Source organism: Bombus affinis, chromosome 15 (genome assembly GCF_024516045.1).
Source record: "Bombus affinis isolate iyBomAffi1 chromosome 15, iyBomAffi1.2, whole genome shotgun sequence".
NCBI classification, from domain to species: Eukaryota; Metazoa; Arthropoda; class Insecta; order Hymenoptera; family Apidae; genus Bombus; species Bombus affinis.
This window is the reverse complement of record NC_066358.1, coordinates 6,370,179-6,386,946: the sequence shown is the minus strand read 5'-3', so window position 1 is coordinate 6,386,946 and position 16,768 is coordinate 6,370,179. Positions and strand designations below refer to the sequence as shown.

Sequence of the window (16,768 nt, the reverse complement as noted above, 5' to 3'; positions counted from 1 at the left end):
CGAATCTCCACGGAATCAGAGAGACAGTGATTGAAATAATCTTAAAACTTACCAGGAGAGACGGCGAGTGCGAAGAAGGCAGCGGCAGTGGCGAGTAGCAGTATCCTAATCGCGTTTCCGCCGGTTCGTCTTCTGCCAGGCCTCGGAGCGGCGTGACAACCAATCCGATGACCATTTTTCTCGTTCGATTGCACATCGAGGACAACGTACGCCGGCTCGTGATACTGAAGTTCGTCCTCGTTGTCGGCGTCGTCCGCGACGCCGGGCGCCGCGGCAACGCGTCTACGTCGTCGTGGCCGTGGTGATCGCGGCTGCTGAAGGTCGCTGGCACTGCAGCTGCTGCCGATTGTACGGTCGATTACCGGACCGTAATACATGGCCTGCAGGAGCGACCACTGCCGTGCCACCGGGGGCTGCACTCGTCAGCGTGTCCTCGTCGCAACGACGCCGTACGAAACCGGGACTGCGGCTCCACCAGCGGTGTCCTTACCTACGACACCCAGCGATCTCAAGGATCCGCGGCCGCGAGGCATCACCACGACCTGGCGTAAGCCGAATCACCACCAGCACACCCGGCACCAACCACCAACTCGTGATCCTTTTCTCTTCTTCTTCCTCTTCTTTCCCTTCAGAATTTTTACAGAAAGCTTGTCTCTCCCTCCTTCGTTGTGTGTTTCGTTCTTACAGTTTAGGATCTAATCGATGAACTTGTGTTTCAATCGTTTTTTCAAGTTATTCGATGCTTCTTTGATGTAGGTTATTTATATACGTTTTTTAATCAGAATACATACATATACATATATATATATATAGGTTGAGTTTTAGTATTCTTATGGGTGTTCGAGATAGATCACTGGTGCTTTCATTTTTGTAATTGTTTCGCGTATTAGTGTACGTATACGTTGGTTTCACTTGGAGAATCGGTGGAAACACGAATGGAGAAGGAAGTAAGGTGTAGACACCCCGACGGGACTCGACGTCGATGAAGAGGAGGCACCGCGTGCGACCCGGCACTCCTACGCGCGTCGACGTCGGAGGGAAGAAACCCTCTAAACGAAAGCGTACACGCTATATTACCGGCGACACGTCGCGGCTCTCGCGGTATACGTGCACGAGTGTGCGGCCCCGTGCGTGTAAGGGAGTAGCGAAAGGGTTCGTCGCACTCGCTAGTCAAACCCTTTTTCCTCTTTTTTCCTTCCTCTCCTTTTTTCTTTTCTTTTCGTTGCCCACGCGAATTCTTTTTCTCTCCCTCCTTCTTCCTCTGTTACACTAACAAAAAAAAAAAACGTTCTTCTCGTACAGTTGAGAGCCGTAGTTCACAGAGCACCGTGTGTGTCACGCATCACCTTCTGTCACACACTTCTACCTTCTTCCCTTATCAATTCCCTTCTTTCTTTCTCTCTTTCTTCCTTCGTCTCCTGTTCCACGGCCGGCTCTTCCACGTCTTAATCCTCACAACGTTCGAACAACGGCAGCAGCGACCGGCTGCGGCTCGTCGTGTGTCCAGCGCGCCTGGACACTACCACCGTCCGGCAGGAAGTGTCGACTGCCACGAGGTGGACACCTCTGCGAGCCTCTGCCAGCGGCAGCAGCACCAGCGAGACAGCGGCGACGACGACGGCGGCAGCGCTAGGCAGCACCGCCGGTGCTGGTAGCAGTGGCGGTAGTAGCGGCACTGGCAGCTGCAGCTGGTGGTGCACCGGCGCATCCGGATACACCACGCATTCGTATACGAAACTCAAGTCACGTCTACCCGTGTCTATCTCGTGTCTAACGTCTTCACTTTGTTAATTGATCAAAACCGCTTCACTTTGCCATTTCATTCCCTATTATCGTTCGATTATTCTAAATATCTCTATATATAGTATCTTCCTTTTTAGCTCGTGTGCCTCCGAAATACCAATTGTTTCATACGTTTATAGCTATATTTATGTATACACGTGTATATTTTTATTGAAAGAAATTCGACGAACTTGAAAATCGTGACTCGAAAGAGAAACACGAATGCCTGATCCGTTCTGGCGGAGTCTTCCAAGAGTACTGAGCCGGTGTGGACACACTGGCCGCGTGTCGTGTCGTGTGCGGCAACGTCAGTACCAGCCAGTAGTAGAGGCCAAGTCTGTCGCTGTCTAAGCCAGGCAAGGCACTCGAGGCTGGCAGCACCACGACGCGGTGGTCTCTGGTCGCGCGACTGCTAAGCGGTTCGGCTACGTCCGTGGCGAGCTCGTGCGAGGCCCGCAACGCTCTCTTCGGCCACACGTTCGACTCGCGCGCAGGCGGCAAACACGAGCGCGCGCGCGCGGCTCAGCTTTCGTTCTTTCTTCCTCCAACTTGGTAAGATGAAACAGGATAGGCAGTTTCGAGGTTGGAGTGTGTATGTATCGTTGGTGGTAGTTGGAGATGGCTCGAGAACGGAGAGAAGCGCGGCTCTGTCGGTCGACTCGTACTTTCGGGTATACAGCAGCGCCGCGACGCGCTCCAACAGCACGTCGGGACGCCCCTCGATACCCCGCCGATGCCATCGGCCTGGCCCGAAATCGATGCCCCGCAACGCGACGTCTCGAAACCACCCCCTCGTTGCCGACCTGTGTGCCATCAAGCGCTGCTATACTCGCACTCTCTTTCTTTCTCTCGTGTTATCTCTTTACGTTTCTTCTTTACATTATACGTATCTTTACAAGCCGCTTGCTTTTGTTCTTTCCTTTGCTTTTTTGCTTTCCTTGTACGTAGTGTTGTATTTTTTCTTTTTTTTTTGTCTAAGATGTTCTTCTTTACAGTGGTACGTAGCCTTATCTTCCAGTGCAACATTTTTCCATCATACCTCTATACGTTTCATTCTGTAGTATTAAATTTTTTGAAGGCAGGATACTTACGAATAATAGGAAATTTAATATACTTGGATCTAATTAATTAGTAACGCTATAATAAATACATCGGTGTAACAGTACTTTCTGTAGCCATTGTATTCGGACTGAGATAGTTTCTTAGATACATTCTATCATGTTTCGCTCGTTTCTTACATTCAGCTCTTTCTCTTTCTCTCTCCTTTACATTGTAACTTCTATCTTTGCCCTTCTAGATCCTATTACATGTTAATATTATTTTACACGTTTCTTACCATTAATTCGTCGACTAGTGCTGCCTTGTTCATCTCTATTTTTTTCCTTAGAATTTAAACCATTTTCATTTTCTTACCTGCTTCTTAATATCCTCTCTGCAATTTCTTAGTTCTCTTGATTGATTAGACTCTTTCCCTTTATCGCACTATAACTACTACCTTTCTTCCCCTAAATCCTTCCGTGGTACTGACATACATCTTGATGTAGCCTTTCTTATGTTTCTTTCATTTTCTTTCTTCCAATTTTCTTTCCTCCCACTATTGTCTAACTTCCTTCCTTCGATAATACTGTCTTTGTCTTAGTCGAGGTTCAGAGGGTGTGTAGATGTGGTGGTTCTGACCGTTTCATAGTACCTAGACAGGGTCGTGCCTTTTCTTCGTGGACGAACGGATACGTATTCTCTTTTTACAGCAGGATACATGAATGGTGTACCATGAACGGCGGTGTCGTGTGACACGGATCGATCGCGAAAACTAATAGCCTGCATCGATGAGAGAATTGCGTTGCAATTGGCGTTTTGTAAAATTCGCTTGTTCCGGGGGATGATGTTGAATAATCATCCATTATTACGTCGCAGTATCCACATACAATTTTATGTAATCCCTTGCTTTATAATCTTTTTTGATAGCTATTTAAAGCAACGTCAATTGTTAACTCGGATGAAAAATTATACATAATTTATAGTTAGAAATTCTTGGCCTGAAAAATTGCAACTGAAGTTCACATTCTAATCAAACACTGTTGCAAACTCAATTTGCGTTTGTTTTCCACGTTCCTCGAAACAATAACATAATTTCTTTGTTCGAGTATACATTGAATGGATTAATTACATTTTTTGCATCAATTAATAAATAGCCAAACGAGATTATTTTTCCTGTGAAAAATCTAATCGAAATTTGTAGCGTGCGATAAGGTTCTTTCAACTTATGGAACAGTACATCTCAAGGTAACTTTTAAAAAGACTATAGTGTCCTGGGGACTATTGTAAGATTCCACTGTAAACGACTGCATATCTCATTGTAAAATGTTTTATTCAATTTATTTCGTTATTAAAAGAAAGATCTATCACATAATCGTATATATTGGAACATTTTAATTAATTGGTATAATGAACTTATTACTACGTGCACTGTTAAACTTGGTACTTTAGATGCGATAAAGTTATTACTGCGGTAAATAACATAATTCGTACTTAGGTCAAAGTTGACCGCGACCCATAAAAATCTGTCGCAACTTTTTGCCCATTTTTCCCGGAGTTGGCACACGGTAACCGGCACAAGTGAAACGCCCTTTTGTCGGATTGCCTATTACGAACGATGTATCCAAGTCTCCAGAAAATGGCTCACCAGCGAAATAAAATGATGCAATCAGTCGAACTCAAACTCCAGAAGCGACCAATTATAAAACTCTCGTAACTCGTTATCAAGCATCTCCATAACAAGCCATACCATAAATCACGGTATTCACAAAAATGAGCAGTTCCATTCGTCATAAACCACGTTTTGTACCTGCAAGACGTGCAATCAGTCACAAAAGTCTACACACTGTACAGCCCGTTTTCGAAATATTATAACTGGTCTGTGGATCTTTGTATCATGTTGCAAATTTATGTTTTTACAATCACACCCCTTTAAATATTACAACGATCATTTTATCTTTCCATAAATGCATCAACATCCGCATAAAATTTTTCTCAACGGAGTTTGGATCCAAAGATTGCGAATCTTATTGTAAAATAATTAATTATTTTTCTCCTGACTCTTGTAGATGACTTTACAAAACTTTTACTATGTATTCTGGGCTTCTTTCACTTGCATAAAAAAATAATTCTAGTCGAGTAATCAGTCCCTTGATAATCCCTAATAGTTATGAACGTGTAAAGCGTGTAAAATTTTGTAATCTGACGTAATCGTGACGAATGTTTTCTGCAATCTGACGTAATCCAAGAAAGGACGTACCGTTCCAATCTGAAGCTAGGGCAGTCCAAATATTTTCCGCTCACATCCTCCATCCTCGTTCCAGAAACCACTTCCGTCTTCTATAAAAAAAATTTATTGAATTATACTACGTACTTTTTCTCTAAACAAGAAAATATATTGCAGAAACGTTCTCAGACTCTGCGGAACGTGGCAATTAAATAGGAACTGTACGTATAGGACATCTAAAACGTAAGTAATACGCAAAACTAGGCAAAATACTTTTTTCCTTAGAATCAAATTGACACGAAGCTGAAAAGGTTTCAAGGTGTTCTCCAAGAAATTCTCCAACTACTGAGCTGCAAATACGTATGCAGATTTATATTTTTATAAATATAAAAAAATTATTAAACAGTAAAAAATTATTTTGCCTGTTAAGCATCATAAAGAAATGCTATATTTTAGATAATTTATACAGTTTCCTATATTCTCTGCATTTGTACACATTTAAAATTCTTATAAATGCATAGGGATCTGCAGTAATTAGTAATGTAGCAATTACACGTTCCAGCACTGGAACGTTTAAACCTTAACTGCCCGTCTAAATTCATTTTATAGCCACGCTATATCGTTTCCTCCTACAATGCCAATAAACCAAAGAGTCGCCAGCGTCAGGAGAACCGTCTGTTCTCCCGCGAGATTTCCGTGGAAAGCGGGACACGCCGCGCGTTCCATCCTGAGTCGCCTTGGAGATGCTCCGAGCAGCCAGAGGAGTCAATAGACTCTACGTTGCGGCAGATGTACGTATCGATTTTGGAACGTTGATTCGCGCGTGTTCCAGAACGATACCGTTGCCCCCCAGTGCCATAGACAGGGACGTACAAGAGAGATACACGGTGTCTCGTGATCATTTTTCGAACGACGATCCTTTTTTCCCAATGAACGACAAAGTTCGCAGTTTGGCAGCAGGCATGCGGGACGAGACAGGGGGTTTCGAGAGCACCTGGAGGCCACTGGGTGGCCGGCATCGCCCTCGCCAGGTGGTTGCAACTTGTTGTTGCGGCTGCCAGAGTCTATTGTCACAAGGACTCTATGGTGTCGCAATATTCGCGTGCTTGACTCATTGACTGGCGATTCTGGTAGTTTGCTTGTTGGTGAATTAATAACTGTGATTTGTCGATTTTCAGGCAAACAGGGAGATTTGAAATTGCTAAAATATATATAAATATAAAATGTCGAAATACCTGGATATATGTATGTGTATATTGAAAATATGTAGATATTTTGGTATTTATGAGACGTTTAAAGGTACAGAAATACATAGAACACATGCAATGGCTAAAGATAAGGAATATCAAAATTATTCAAATATATTCAAATAATAAAGAAACAACAAACGGATAATACATAGAAGCAGAGAAAGTATAGTATCTATTCTAATTATAATACTTCATTGGTAGAACAAATTCCTATTTAGATCCCGTTTCTTTAGTCGTGTTCATAAAAATATGAATTTGCATAAACATTCACAGTCTAGTGATCAGAGTTTAGATTTGGTTTGGTGATATTTGGGTTAGCGACGGGGTTAGTGTCCTTAGCAATTGAAGTATGGATTTTCTTGATGCGTGCTGACGACTGGAAAGCCGTTTCGACGATAGATGGTCCTGATTAAGAACGAGAGACTTGTTTATGGCGTTCCGTTCCTTCGCCTTGCTTCACTTGCAGATCGGAATTTCTGTACGTGATTTCTCTCTTGGAATTAGCTTGCTGGCTACTTTAGTTGCATACAGCAGTCTCTTAATTCTCTCTCCATCCTCTTCTTTCTTACTCAATTTTTAAATCTCTTCCTTCCAATCGTATTACGAACAAATGCAAGATGGTCAGCGACGTATGTTGAAAATCACGCATTTAAGGAAGAAATTTCGTGGAAATGGAAAGACACGCGCAGCTGTGTTCTATGGATCATTTACGATGCTCGTTGCCTTCGGCTGTGAGTTGATACGTCCTTCGGGCACGATCCCATTGTCCATGGTGAAAGGAATACGTGGACTCGATCTTCCGCAAAATAAAAAGCAGCCACGGTGTGGTCACCCTTCGTGTGGCACGCGCCACGATCCACCTTTCTTCTTTTCTTTCCGTCGTGCGGCCAGCCGTCGCCTTTCAGATCCCCAGGATAAGGAATCCTCCCTACTGTGACCGAGGGAACTCTTTAGAACGTACGGTTACTTGGTCTGTGTAAGGACGAGAGATAGACAGAGAGGTCGTACGGCGTCTTTGATGTTTTCGTCACTGCCAATGGCTACTGAACGTTGCAGAACTCATTCAACTTCCTATTTTCTTCACTGGTATTGCCAGAATATCGTCACGGAGGCGTCGATTTATGTAGAAAATTGGCCCTGGCATTTGGCGTTCATACACTGTGACTCACAAAAGTATTCGAATGCTCTTAGAAACTTTGTATCTACATGTATATATATATTATATGAAACATATTATTGCTAGAAAATGATATCACCGCTTAGAATATAATTTGGTGTATAACGTAGAAAATTGTTCTTGGCATTCGGCTTTTATGTAAATTGGAATTTAGCTCCTATAAAGTAAGTGCAGTTCTACTGGAATATTTTTCAAATCGATGATTATATAGCGGATTCATTCACATATTTCAACATTTGATATTTAAAAGTACCAGCAATCTGGAATATGCAATCTCTTTAAAAAACATGATCAATGTTTTACAATAATAAGCATAGAACATACCATTTTATGAAAATTAGAAGTGATATAGAGTACTATGATCTTAGCGCTCATATATAATGTGTGTTATACAGAAATTTGGTTTAATCTTGGTTGCTATTGTTCAGATGTTTATTGTAGTTTCACATGTTATTATTTTATAATTAAATTGCAACATTTTGCCTGTATTTAAAAACAAGAATACAGGTATTTACTTTGTTTGAAAAAGAAACAAAATCTTCTTGTAATTAAATAGATAAAGGGAACGAACAAGCCGGAAGGAAGAAAAAACAATGTATGTATTATTCCTTAGTGCACCCTATTGGTTAAACATTGCGTCATATTTCGATATCGCTATTTCACCAGGGGGTGTTTTCCTCGCTGCTGCCCTTGAGGATTTAAAGAAACTGGAATGAGCGGCATCCCGCTTTACGCCTATTCCACAGGCCGGGTCGCGACTCGCCCAAGCGTCTATGATTGAACACACAAAGAAAGACAAACAACGAGACTCTCGAGGGAGCAGGTGAAAAAACCGCTGTTGCTTTTAAACCCGCGTTCGAATGTCATAATTGGTAGCAGGCTTCCTGTGTGCTCATTAAATTCACCGAAAGAATAGTAGAAAAACAGAAGATACATAACAGCCCTATTATATTGCCAATATTTGTTACAATGTATCTCAAAAAATATTGTGAGATTGGATTTCAATCTTTTCCAATATATCTAACGCTATAAGCATCTTAAATTGTCAATCTTTGAACATTCAGGAACATACAGATTTTAACCTAGAACCATTTAAACTTGGAGACATTTCATCCTGGAGAAATTCTAGAAATTAACAAGTTCCGATCTTTGGCAATTTAAAATTTTACAAATTCCAAACTCTGACAAGCGTAAAAATTGAAAGATTGCTGCTTTCAAGAATGAAAGATTCTACAAACCCCAGCCTATAAAAATATCAAATTCCAATGTTCTAAACACTTACCAACGTTAACATTTAACGATTGCTAATTTCCCACGAACTCATACATTCTGCTAACATCTCGTATTATTAAAACAAATCGAACAAGGTGTTCACATAACTTATGACCAATCTCCATGCATCTCGAAGGAAAGAAATTTGTTTCGCTTTGAGAAGAAAGAAGAAGGGTGTAGGAAGGGGCTCTGCGTTGGGGGGTGACCGATACAAGTGGGACATTGAAGAAAGGGGTTAGGTCCCATACAGTGACAACGGCAAAACTCGAAACGACGTCGTCGGACTTGGCTTCCGGCCATTTCCCAGCTATCGATCCACGAAGCGTTACGACGAAGCTGCCCTACGCGCAATTATAGGTGTATCGTGTGTATAATACGACCCTGGTACATGCATAGCCGGGGGATAGATCGCCGTCGGCGTACAAGGACGATCCCCGAAATTCGGCCGCGACACCGGAATCGCGAATTCTTCGATGGCCGTGCGAGGAACGCTCTATCGAGGACAGTTATACTGTTGCTTAAAACTGTTCCACCCAGGAGAGTTCCATAAACGGGTCCAATACCACCCATCTAAACATATTACTAAACATATAACACCTATTTAAAGAAATATAAATTACTATTAATTATGCAAATACCTATTTCTTTGTACCCAATTAGGCAAATGGAATCTATAAAATTTATTTCTCCCACTAAATATTACAATGAGTACTACACTTTTGGTATTTTATATGTTTCTGCATATCACGTGCATTTTATGGATTTTTACAATTTTAAATTTTATCAATTTTGTGAGCTTATAGCCCCTCCCACCCAAATATTCAAAAGGACAAAATTGTTCAATTTATTCTGTAGATAAAAGACGATTAGTTAAGTGTAATGAATGATCGCCGTCTTACACAATGGAACTAATATGATTAATGAAATTTTGTAAATTGTAAGTTACAAATTATTTATGTTGATTAATTTTTCTATACAACATTAAGAAGTTTAGTCATAGAACAAATTAAATGTTAGAAGTAAAATTGAATATGAATGAAGAAAACTTGTAGCTTCTGATTTTATGCGTAGTATCATGAAATTACCTTTATCATTGTATCATGAAGTTATTAAGTATCATTATAACTCTAGACTTGATTGTCAGGAAACAATATTCATTTCGCAAATTTGAAATTTAATCGATATTTGTAGTTAATATAGATAAGAAGATTAAAAGTTTTAGGAGACCTTTATAATAATTTTCTTGTTAAATTTTGTTAATTTTACAACTTTCAAAATAATTTATCTTACTGAATATAAAAATATAAAGATTGGCACGAAAGAGAAATTTATAACGTACAAACTGTACCTTGTTAATTTACTAATATTATTAAACGAAATTATATCATTAAATTATTATGCAAAAGAACCTGGGAGTCATACTACAACCGTGTTAAAATATTATAATTTAAGATTGTTTATTCAATTATTTGTATGAATAAAACGGAATAATCAACAATGTTTATACTGAGAAATTTTTATAATAAAAGTTGGTAGAATGCAGAATTCTGACTGTAGTGATTATTTCTCGTAACATATTTTGGGTGACGCGGCGTGTAAGAAAGACACAGTTCACCCACCCTACGAATGCAACACAACGGTGCGTTTCCACGTATGCGTGGAATCGATAACTGGGAATTAGTCTGACAGGCTGTCTGCCAGAACCAAGTACGTGCATCTACGTGAAAAACCTTGCCAATCATGTTAAAGTAATTACATCGTATAGGTAACCAAGTTAAATATAATTGGCAAGTACACTTGCTGAATGGAAAATTATTAGATTAATATTGTTTTCCGATTTATTTCACTGCCTGAAATGATTTTCAATAAGAGAATGTTCCTAGGTGAAGAAATATTTTTATTCAAAACAGTCGATAATGTCGTTACTTAGTTATCGAATCGAGATTAAAATCTAGTTCATTGAATATATACCACGTTTATAAATTCTGATGTATAGGCCATTTAAAATTAAGTACTGTACATTAAAATTAATTTATCATTTCATTATTAAATAAGATATTGAAACGATAAATACATTAAATAACTCAGATAAAAATGAATGTTTTTCATTGTACGTACTTAAAATTACATAAGAAAAACGGAGTTCCAACTGAAATTCAACGAACTTCGATCAATAATTCCACAATGAAAAATGAAGATATAAGGCTCCACTCAGAACAAATAAACGATTTTGAAATTAGGTTATCATAACCAGTTAACTCGTAAAAGTTTACCTTTCTGTATTTTCGTGGCTCCACCTAAACACACTATCATCCGTGTCGTACCAGACTGAAATGTACATGAAAAAAATGCCAGTCCACAGAAAGACAAACTACGGAACAAATAAAAATATGTCCGCACAAACTACGCCGTGAAAGCCAGTACGAGAACGAGATAAATAGAGGATCATCGTAGTCGGTACCGAGGATCAATATAATATGTCACAACCACGGTCACAAATACACAAAGGTATAAAAGTATATATAGCTAGTCGATACATACGATAAATACTTTGTATGTTTCGTTCCGCCATGGTTCCGCTATAAACCGTATCGACCATTTTTCGATTATCGATTATAAGAAAAATTTACATTTAGAACTACATTGAGGTCATGAACATTATTCGTTATTAATACATGTGAGTTTCTCATGTCTTTTAAGTTAAATAAATAATATATATTTTTCGTTTGGAATAAAATTGACGTAGTAAAATACATTCTTCCACAAGTATTTATTATTACAATCAAAAATAAAAATGTATAAGTCATTCCACGTAAAAAACAATTTTGTTAAGAAAGAATATACTTCGTTTTTGTTTCATACATTAATTATTAGTTACTAGTAAAAATTGATTGTTTTATTTGTTTTGTTATACAATAGGTGTCCAGCCTTGAGAGTTTTTGAAAAATTGCAATTAGACGTTTTGATAACATCGATTAATTCTGCACTCCGCGAGTGGCGCTGAAATCAGTACATTAAATATCGCGCCCTTTTTCGCACGGGGAATATTCCATCTGCGACACTGAAGGTTTTTAACGGTTGAATATTGTTGTCAGTTATTAACAAATTATATTATATCTTTCTGTGATAGTTAATTAATAATACGATTCAATTCAATTCAACATCAAGATATTAAAAACTATATGAAGACGCACTTCACAACACGCACAAGTAACATTCAGTACTATCCCCGTCATAATAGTGAAACATGGAAAGGCACTTCGTAACCGAACTGGTGAGTACTTTAACGCACGATAAGTAGTATATCAACACCATTTTCCAATTGATTTTTCTTCTTTCAAATATTTTAATTAAAACGTCTTTTCAATATCAGTGTAATATGAAATAAGTTCTTTAGTTATTCCAAAGTACAAATTCAAATATTCAATATAAAAATGACTAAAGATCTAAATTTATACAAAATCATTGAATGATTCTTTCTTCAATCATACAAAAATTTTACGATGTTAGAATTGTAAAAAAAAAACAATTGAATAATGCGAAATATTAGCACCGTATCAAGCAAATTGTTATTATAAAGCATATATATAAACCGTTTAATATATATCATAATAAACTTCATCGTACTAAAAATACCTTCTTTTAACACTGACCTATATACATTTGTTCGCGAACATAGATACACGTGAAATCATAAATGTTATTTTGAAAATTTTCCTATACTTGTCATCCCATCCTCACCACTCATTTTTCCCTAGTTGTCCATAGCAATATTTTGTTCGTGATATTGCATTCTTTCGTGGAAATATAGTCACTTAGAGATATGATTTAAATGAAATGTAGATTTCAGTTGAAAAAATCTTCTACCTCTGCTAGTTCCCTAGCTCGGGCTTGTTGATGAGCCCAACGTTCTTCTGCAAGCTTATCGCTTACACCCCATTTTTCATGATAGATACGTTGTTCACATGTAGGACATTTTTTACCCCCTACAATAGAATAAACAATATTATTTGAAACTAAAATGTGTGCCTTCTTTTGGAAATATAAGTGTGTAAAAATCTACAAAATACATATAATACATAAATATATGTAAAATATAGGAAACAAAGTACTTATTACAATATTTAGTAGATGAAACTAAGTGCTGTCTAGGTTATACTTCTTAATTATATTCATAAAAATATAAAATTGCATAAATATTCGCGTTAAATAGTCTATCCATTAGTATTACATCACATTAATGTGACAATTGAGATTCGATGCAATAATAGAAATTACCATGGAATGGAGGAGTCTTCATGTATGTCACAAGACAGCGTAGGTGAAACAAATGTCCACAGTAAAGTCTCTCTACATGCATATCTGCAGTTTCGTTGGTTTCTGCATTTTCTGGATTCTCTGGCAGACATTTTTGTTTGCATGACTGACAATGCTCTTGTGGCAAACTCTTTACACATCTAGGTGATATAATTTACAAAAAGAAAATATTAAAAAAGAATAAGAATGATATCAATATAACATGAACATTGTTAAATAGACATACTGTATAAGAAAAGATGTAACAACTTTCAAGGATGGTGAGGGAATAAAAGGAGTGTGTGATTTCTTCCTAAGCGGTGGTTCCACACACTGTCTGGCTAATTCCTTTCCTTGACCTGTGAAATGGCGTGTAAATAGTGGAGGAAAATTTGTATCTATGTCTCCCAATCTACAAACAAAACAATTATTAAAAAGAGATACAAATTTCTTGTTTATGTCTTTAGTCATCATTGGTACGTACTTTATACAGGCAACTGGATAATTATCTGGTACATCGATTTTAGCTTTGAAATAATATAACTCTTTCTTAATCTTCAAACCAATACAAGAATATTTTTGTTTCAATTTTATTTCATCGTCGTCCCCTAAGAGTTTTTTTATGGTTGAGATTTCATCATAGCAACAAATCAAGGGATTTTCATCAATAAAATTACGGATAAATTTCAATATTGGTAACACCTACAGTATTAATTAAAATTCATATAGTAAATTCATATAAATAAGAAACTGTTCGATTTGGTAGATTCAAATATTTACCTGTGCCTTTCCCAACAATTTCTTGCATTCCTTTTCACAGACTTCTGTTAGACCATTAAGTAACTTCACAGATAAAGTTTTGCTCTTCAATTCAAGTAACAATGGGCAATTAGGATAGTTCTTCGCGAACTGCATGCACACGACGATGGTCTTGAACTTGGTTTTCCTATGACGTTTGTAAATAATAGAATTAATTAGGAAGTTATCTGGTAATAGTCAGTCATCATAAACGCTAGAAGTAAACTTACGTTATTTCCACTCGCACCATGGTACAAACACAAGAAACGAGACGGCTACCATCAACGACATTTTGACAAAGTTTTGATACCTCTTGTAATTCATCATCGAGAAAGCCCATGAGAAAATTGAAACAAATATTACTTCACGATCTAGTAACCTCTTATCGGTTTTGTTATCAGGTGGAACCGATCATCTAAATCTAAAATAGACTGATATAGCAAAACCAAATTTTTAAAAAAGGTTTTACTAATGATTCTCCAAGATTAGGATTACGTCATATAAATACTATTATCTCAAGGTCAGTCAAGGAAGCTCTGCTTGATACACTCATCTGTTTTGAAACATGAATCATCAACATTGATACTTCCTACTATGATGTAACATATCTTAAGTAATTGAATGGAAAATAAGTATCGACAAATAAGATTTTGGTAAAGGAAAATTTCATCGTTAGTTTATTATTTATAATAAAATATCAAATATATACAATCATAAAATTATTATGGTATTATTGTATATATAAGTTATTCGTTTCATAAAAAATACGCTAAACTAAAAAAATTTGTTAAGAAAGATCATTTATTCAGTCATTATAATTATTTAAGCAAAAGATTTTATGGGAATGAATGATACTTGAGAAGTTATACTGTCCAATAGAATCGTTTTTGTACTACCTAAAATAAGTCTCAACTAGTGACTCTAAAAGCGCCATGGTTTATGGTGGAAATCTAACCTAGTGTGACGCACGTGTTTACAGGAAAGTTGGAACTCGACTAGAGAGGATACTAGATCGAAGGAAAAAATTTATACCAAAATATGTTAAGACTTAAAATAACCATAATCAGTTTTTAAATTTAATAAAACTATAATAAAAATGTCGCGAATTGCCGACACGAGAGAAGTGATTTTAACTAGTGACAGTAGCGGTGAACATTGGAGTGCAGCTGTGTGGGATCACCGAACTGGTTCAATTTTATCGACTTATAAAAATGCTGGTGCTCTCAGTCATAGAACTCTTCAACTTTTAAGCGACAGTTATATAGTGGGTGCGGATTTAACGAAACCACGTATACATGTTTGGCCATTGAACAGTCATTCTCCCGTATCTAACCTGAGACTGACAACACCGGGAAAGGTTACTGCTCTGAATTGCACGCCCAATGGCGCGTACATGGTCGCGGCCATTTCCGAAAAACTATTCGTCTGGCAATTGTGCAACGGGCGTTTGTTAAAGAATTTATCGCAACATTACCAAACAGTGACCTGTTTGACGTTCAGCAAAGACGGTTCCATTTTCGCCAGTGGCGCCGAGGACGGATTAATTTTCGTGTGGTCGTTGTATCGTGTATTGAACGAGGAGCATCCTACGCCATTGCACGCATTCTCTCATCACTCTTTGCCAGTGAAGGACCTACAATTTGGACATGCTGGCGCGCGAGGAAGACTGTGCTCCGTATCTCTCGATCGAACATGCAACATTTACGACCCAGGCTCCGGATCGCTATTGCTCACCCTTGTGTTCGACGTGCCACTTACTTCCGTTTCCATGAACGCACGCGAAAGTGATTTATTCGTGGGCTGCACAAACGGTGACATATATGGATTCAATTTGCACGAGCCGCCACGTGGAATAGAGCATCATGTGCAGGTACGGAATGACGGAAATTCGGATGGAGTGATAGTTTTCCAGGGGCACAAATCGAGCGTAGTATCATTGTCGATATCGATCGATTGTCGATACCTGGTGTCGGGCTCGACCAGCGGCGAAGTTCACGTCTGGGACATAGCGAGTCATCAGATTCTTCGTACGATCGATCACAAGGGACCAATCACCGCTGCATTCTTCGCGAAAAACTACGACAATTTCCGGGTCACCGACCTTAAGCCGCGTTTACAACTATGTAATTTACATAGGATATCGGACGATAGCGGAAAGGAAAGCTTCATCGAAGTGATTTCAAGGGATCGAAATACAACAGACATTTTAGATTTTGATTTGTATACAGAAAAAAATATCGATATGGCCGGATCAAAGGACGTAACCTCGAAAAAGTTTTCCGAGATGAGGGATGAGATCGATAAATTGAAGAAAATCAATGCTGCTATGTATCAGTACAGTGTAAAACATATTTTGAATAAGTCGAATATAGATTTAACTTAACTTAAGTTTTGTATAGATATATAATTTTTATGTCAATTGTTAAGTTATTTGGTAAAAGTTCTCTCATGAAAACTGATCATAATAAAGAGTACTTGTTGCACGCTGTAAATAACGTAACTTATCTTACCTATCTTTCACAATCCTTCTTATTCTGTTTGAAAATAGGTTATGTGGCAAAAAATGAAATTGCAGTAATATCCAATCAGTTGTAAAGATGAGTAAAATGCATTGGTTACAGAGGGAGTTAAATATTCTATACATTTTTATTTTGTATTTCTAATTCGTTTGCTTTTTGATTGTATTAGAAGCGAGAACGAAAAACATTTAACATGAATAGAATAAAATGAAAAATAAAATTTATTATAAATTTTGAGATTCACACAAGGTTTATATAGAGGAATTTTCACTAATTGCCGAGAATAATTTCGCGACAGTTAAATGAATACTAGAGCATATTCCTCTTATGCCAATATTATGAACTCGTGGTTCGATAAATTCACAATTAATTCGGTATTTCATGATTGAAGGTAAAATGAACCTTGATGATA

At 37.8% G+C, this 16,768-nt stretch overlaps 3 protein-coding genes across 6 annotated transcripts in view; 1 reads left to right on the top strand and 2 right to left on the bottom strand.

Annotated features, from left to right (window-relative positions):
• The window catches only part of LOC126924731 (protein kinase C-binding protein NELL1-like), an 85,576-nt gene extending 83,057 nt beyond the window's left edge, over positions 1–2,519 (bottom strand). For 2 of the 4 annotated variants that reach the window (XM_050739520.1, XM_050739524.1), the window contains exon 1: positions 53–2,519. In XM_050739520.1, the coding sequence (XP_050595477.1) occupies positions 53–377 (325 nt within the window). In that variant the 5' untranslated portion in view covers positions 378–2,519. The remainder of the gene's footprint in view (positions 1–52) is intronic. The other 2 variants (XM_050739521.1, XM_050739522.1) reach the window with 2 other exon arrangements.
• Positions 2,520–11,494: 8,975 nt separating this feature from the next.
• LOC126924744 (uncharacterized) lies at positions 11,495–14,349 on the bottom strand. Its single transcript, XM_050739553.1, has 6 exons — positions 14,068–14,349; positions 13,820–13,985; positions 13,524–13,741; positions 13,287–13,451; positions 13,022–13,200; positions 11,495–12,729 (listed from the first exon to the last, which is right to left on the bottom strand). Exons 1-6 carry the CDS (start codon positions 14,175–14,177, stop codon positions 12,590–12,592), a joined length of 978 nt encoding a protein of 325 aa, XP_050595510.1. The 5' UTR covers positions 14,178–14,349; the 3' UTR covers positions 11,495–12,589.
• Positions 14,350–14,605: 256 nt separating this feature from the next.
• On the top strand, positions 14,606–16,332 carry LOC126924742 (WD repeat-containing protein 18). Its single transcript, XM_050739551.1, has one exon. It carries the CDS (start codon positions 14,934–14,936, stop codon positions 16,218–16,220), a length of 1,287 nt encoding a protein of 428 aa, XP_050595508.1. The 5' UTR covers positions 14,606–14,933; the 3' UTR covers positions 16,221–16,332.
• Positions 16,333–16,768: the final 436 nt, after the last annotated feature.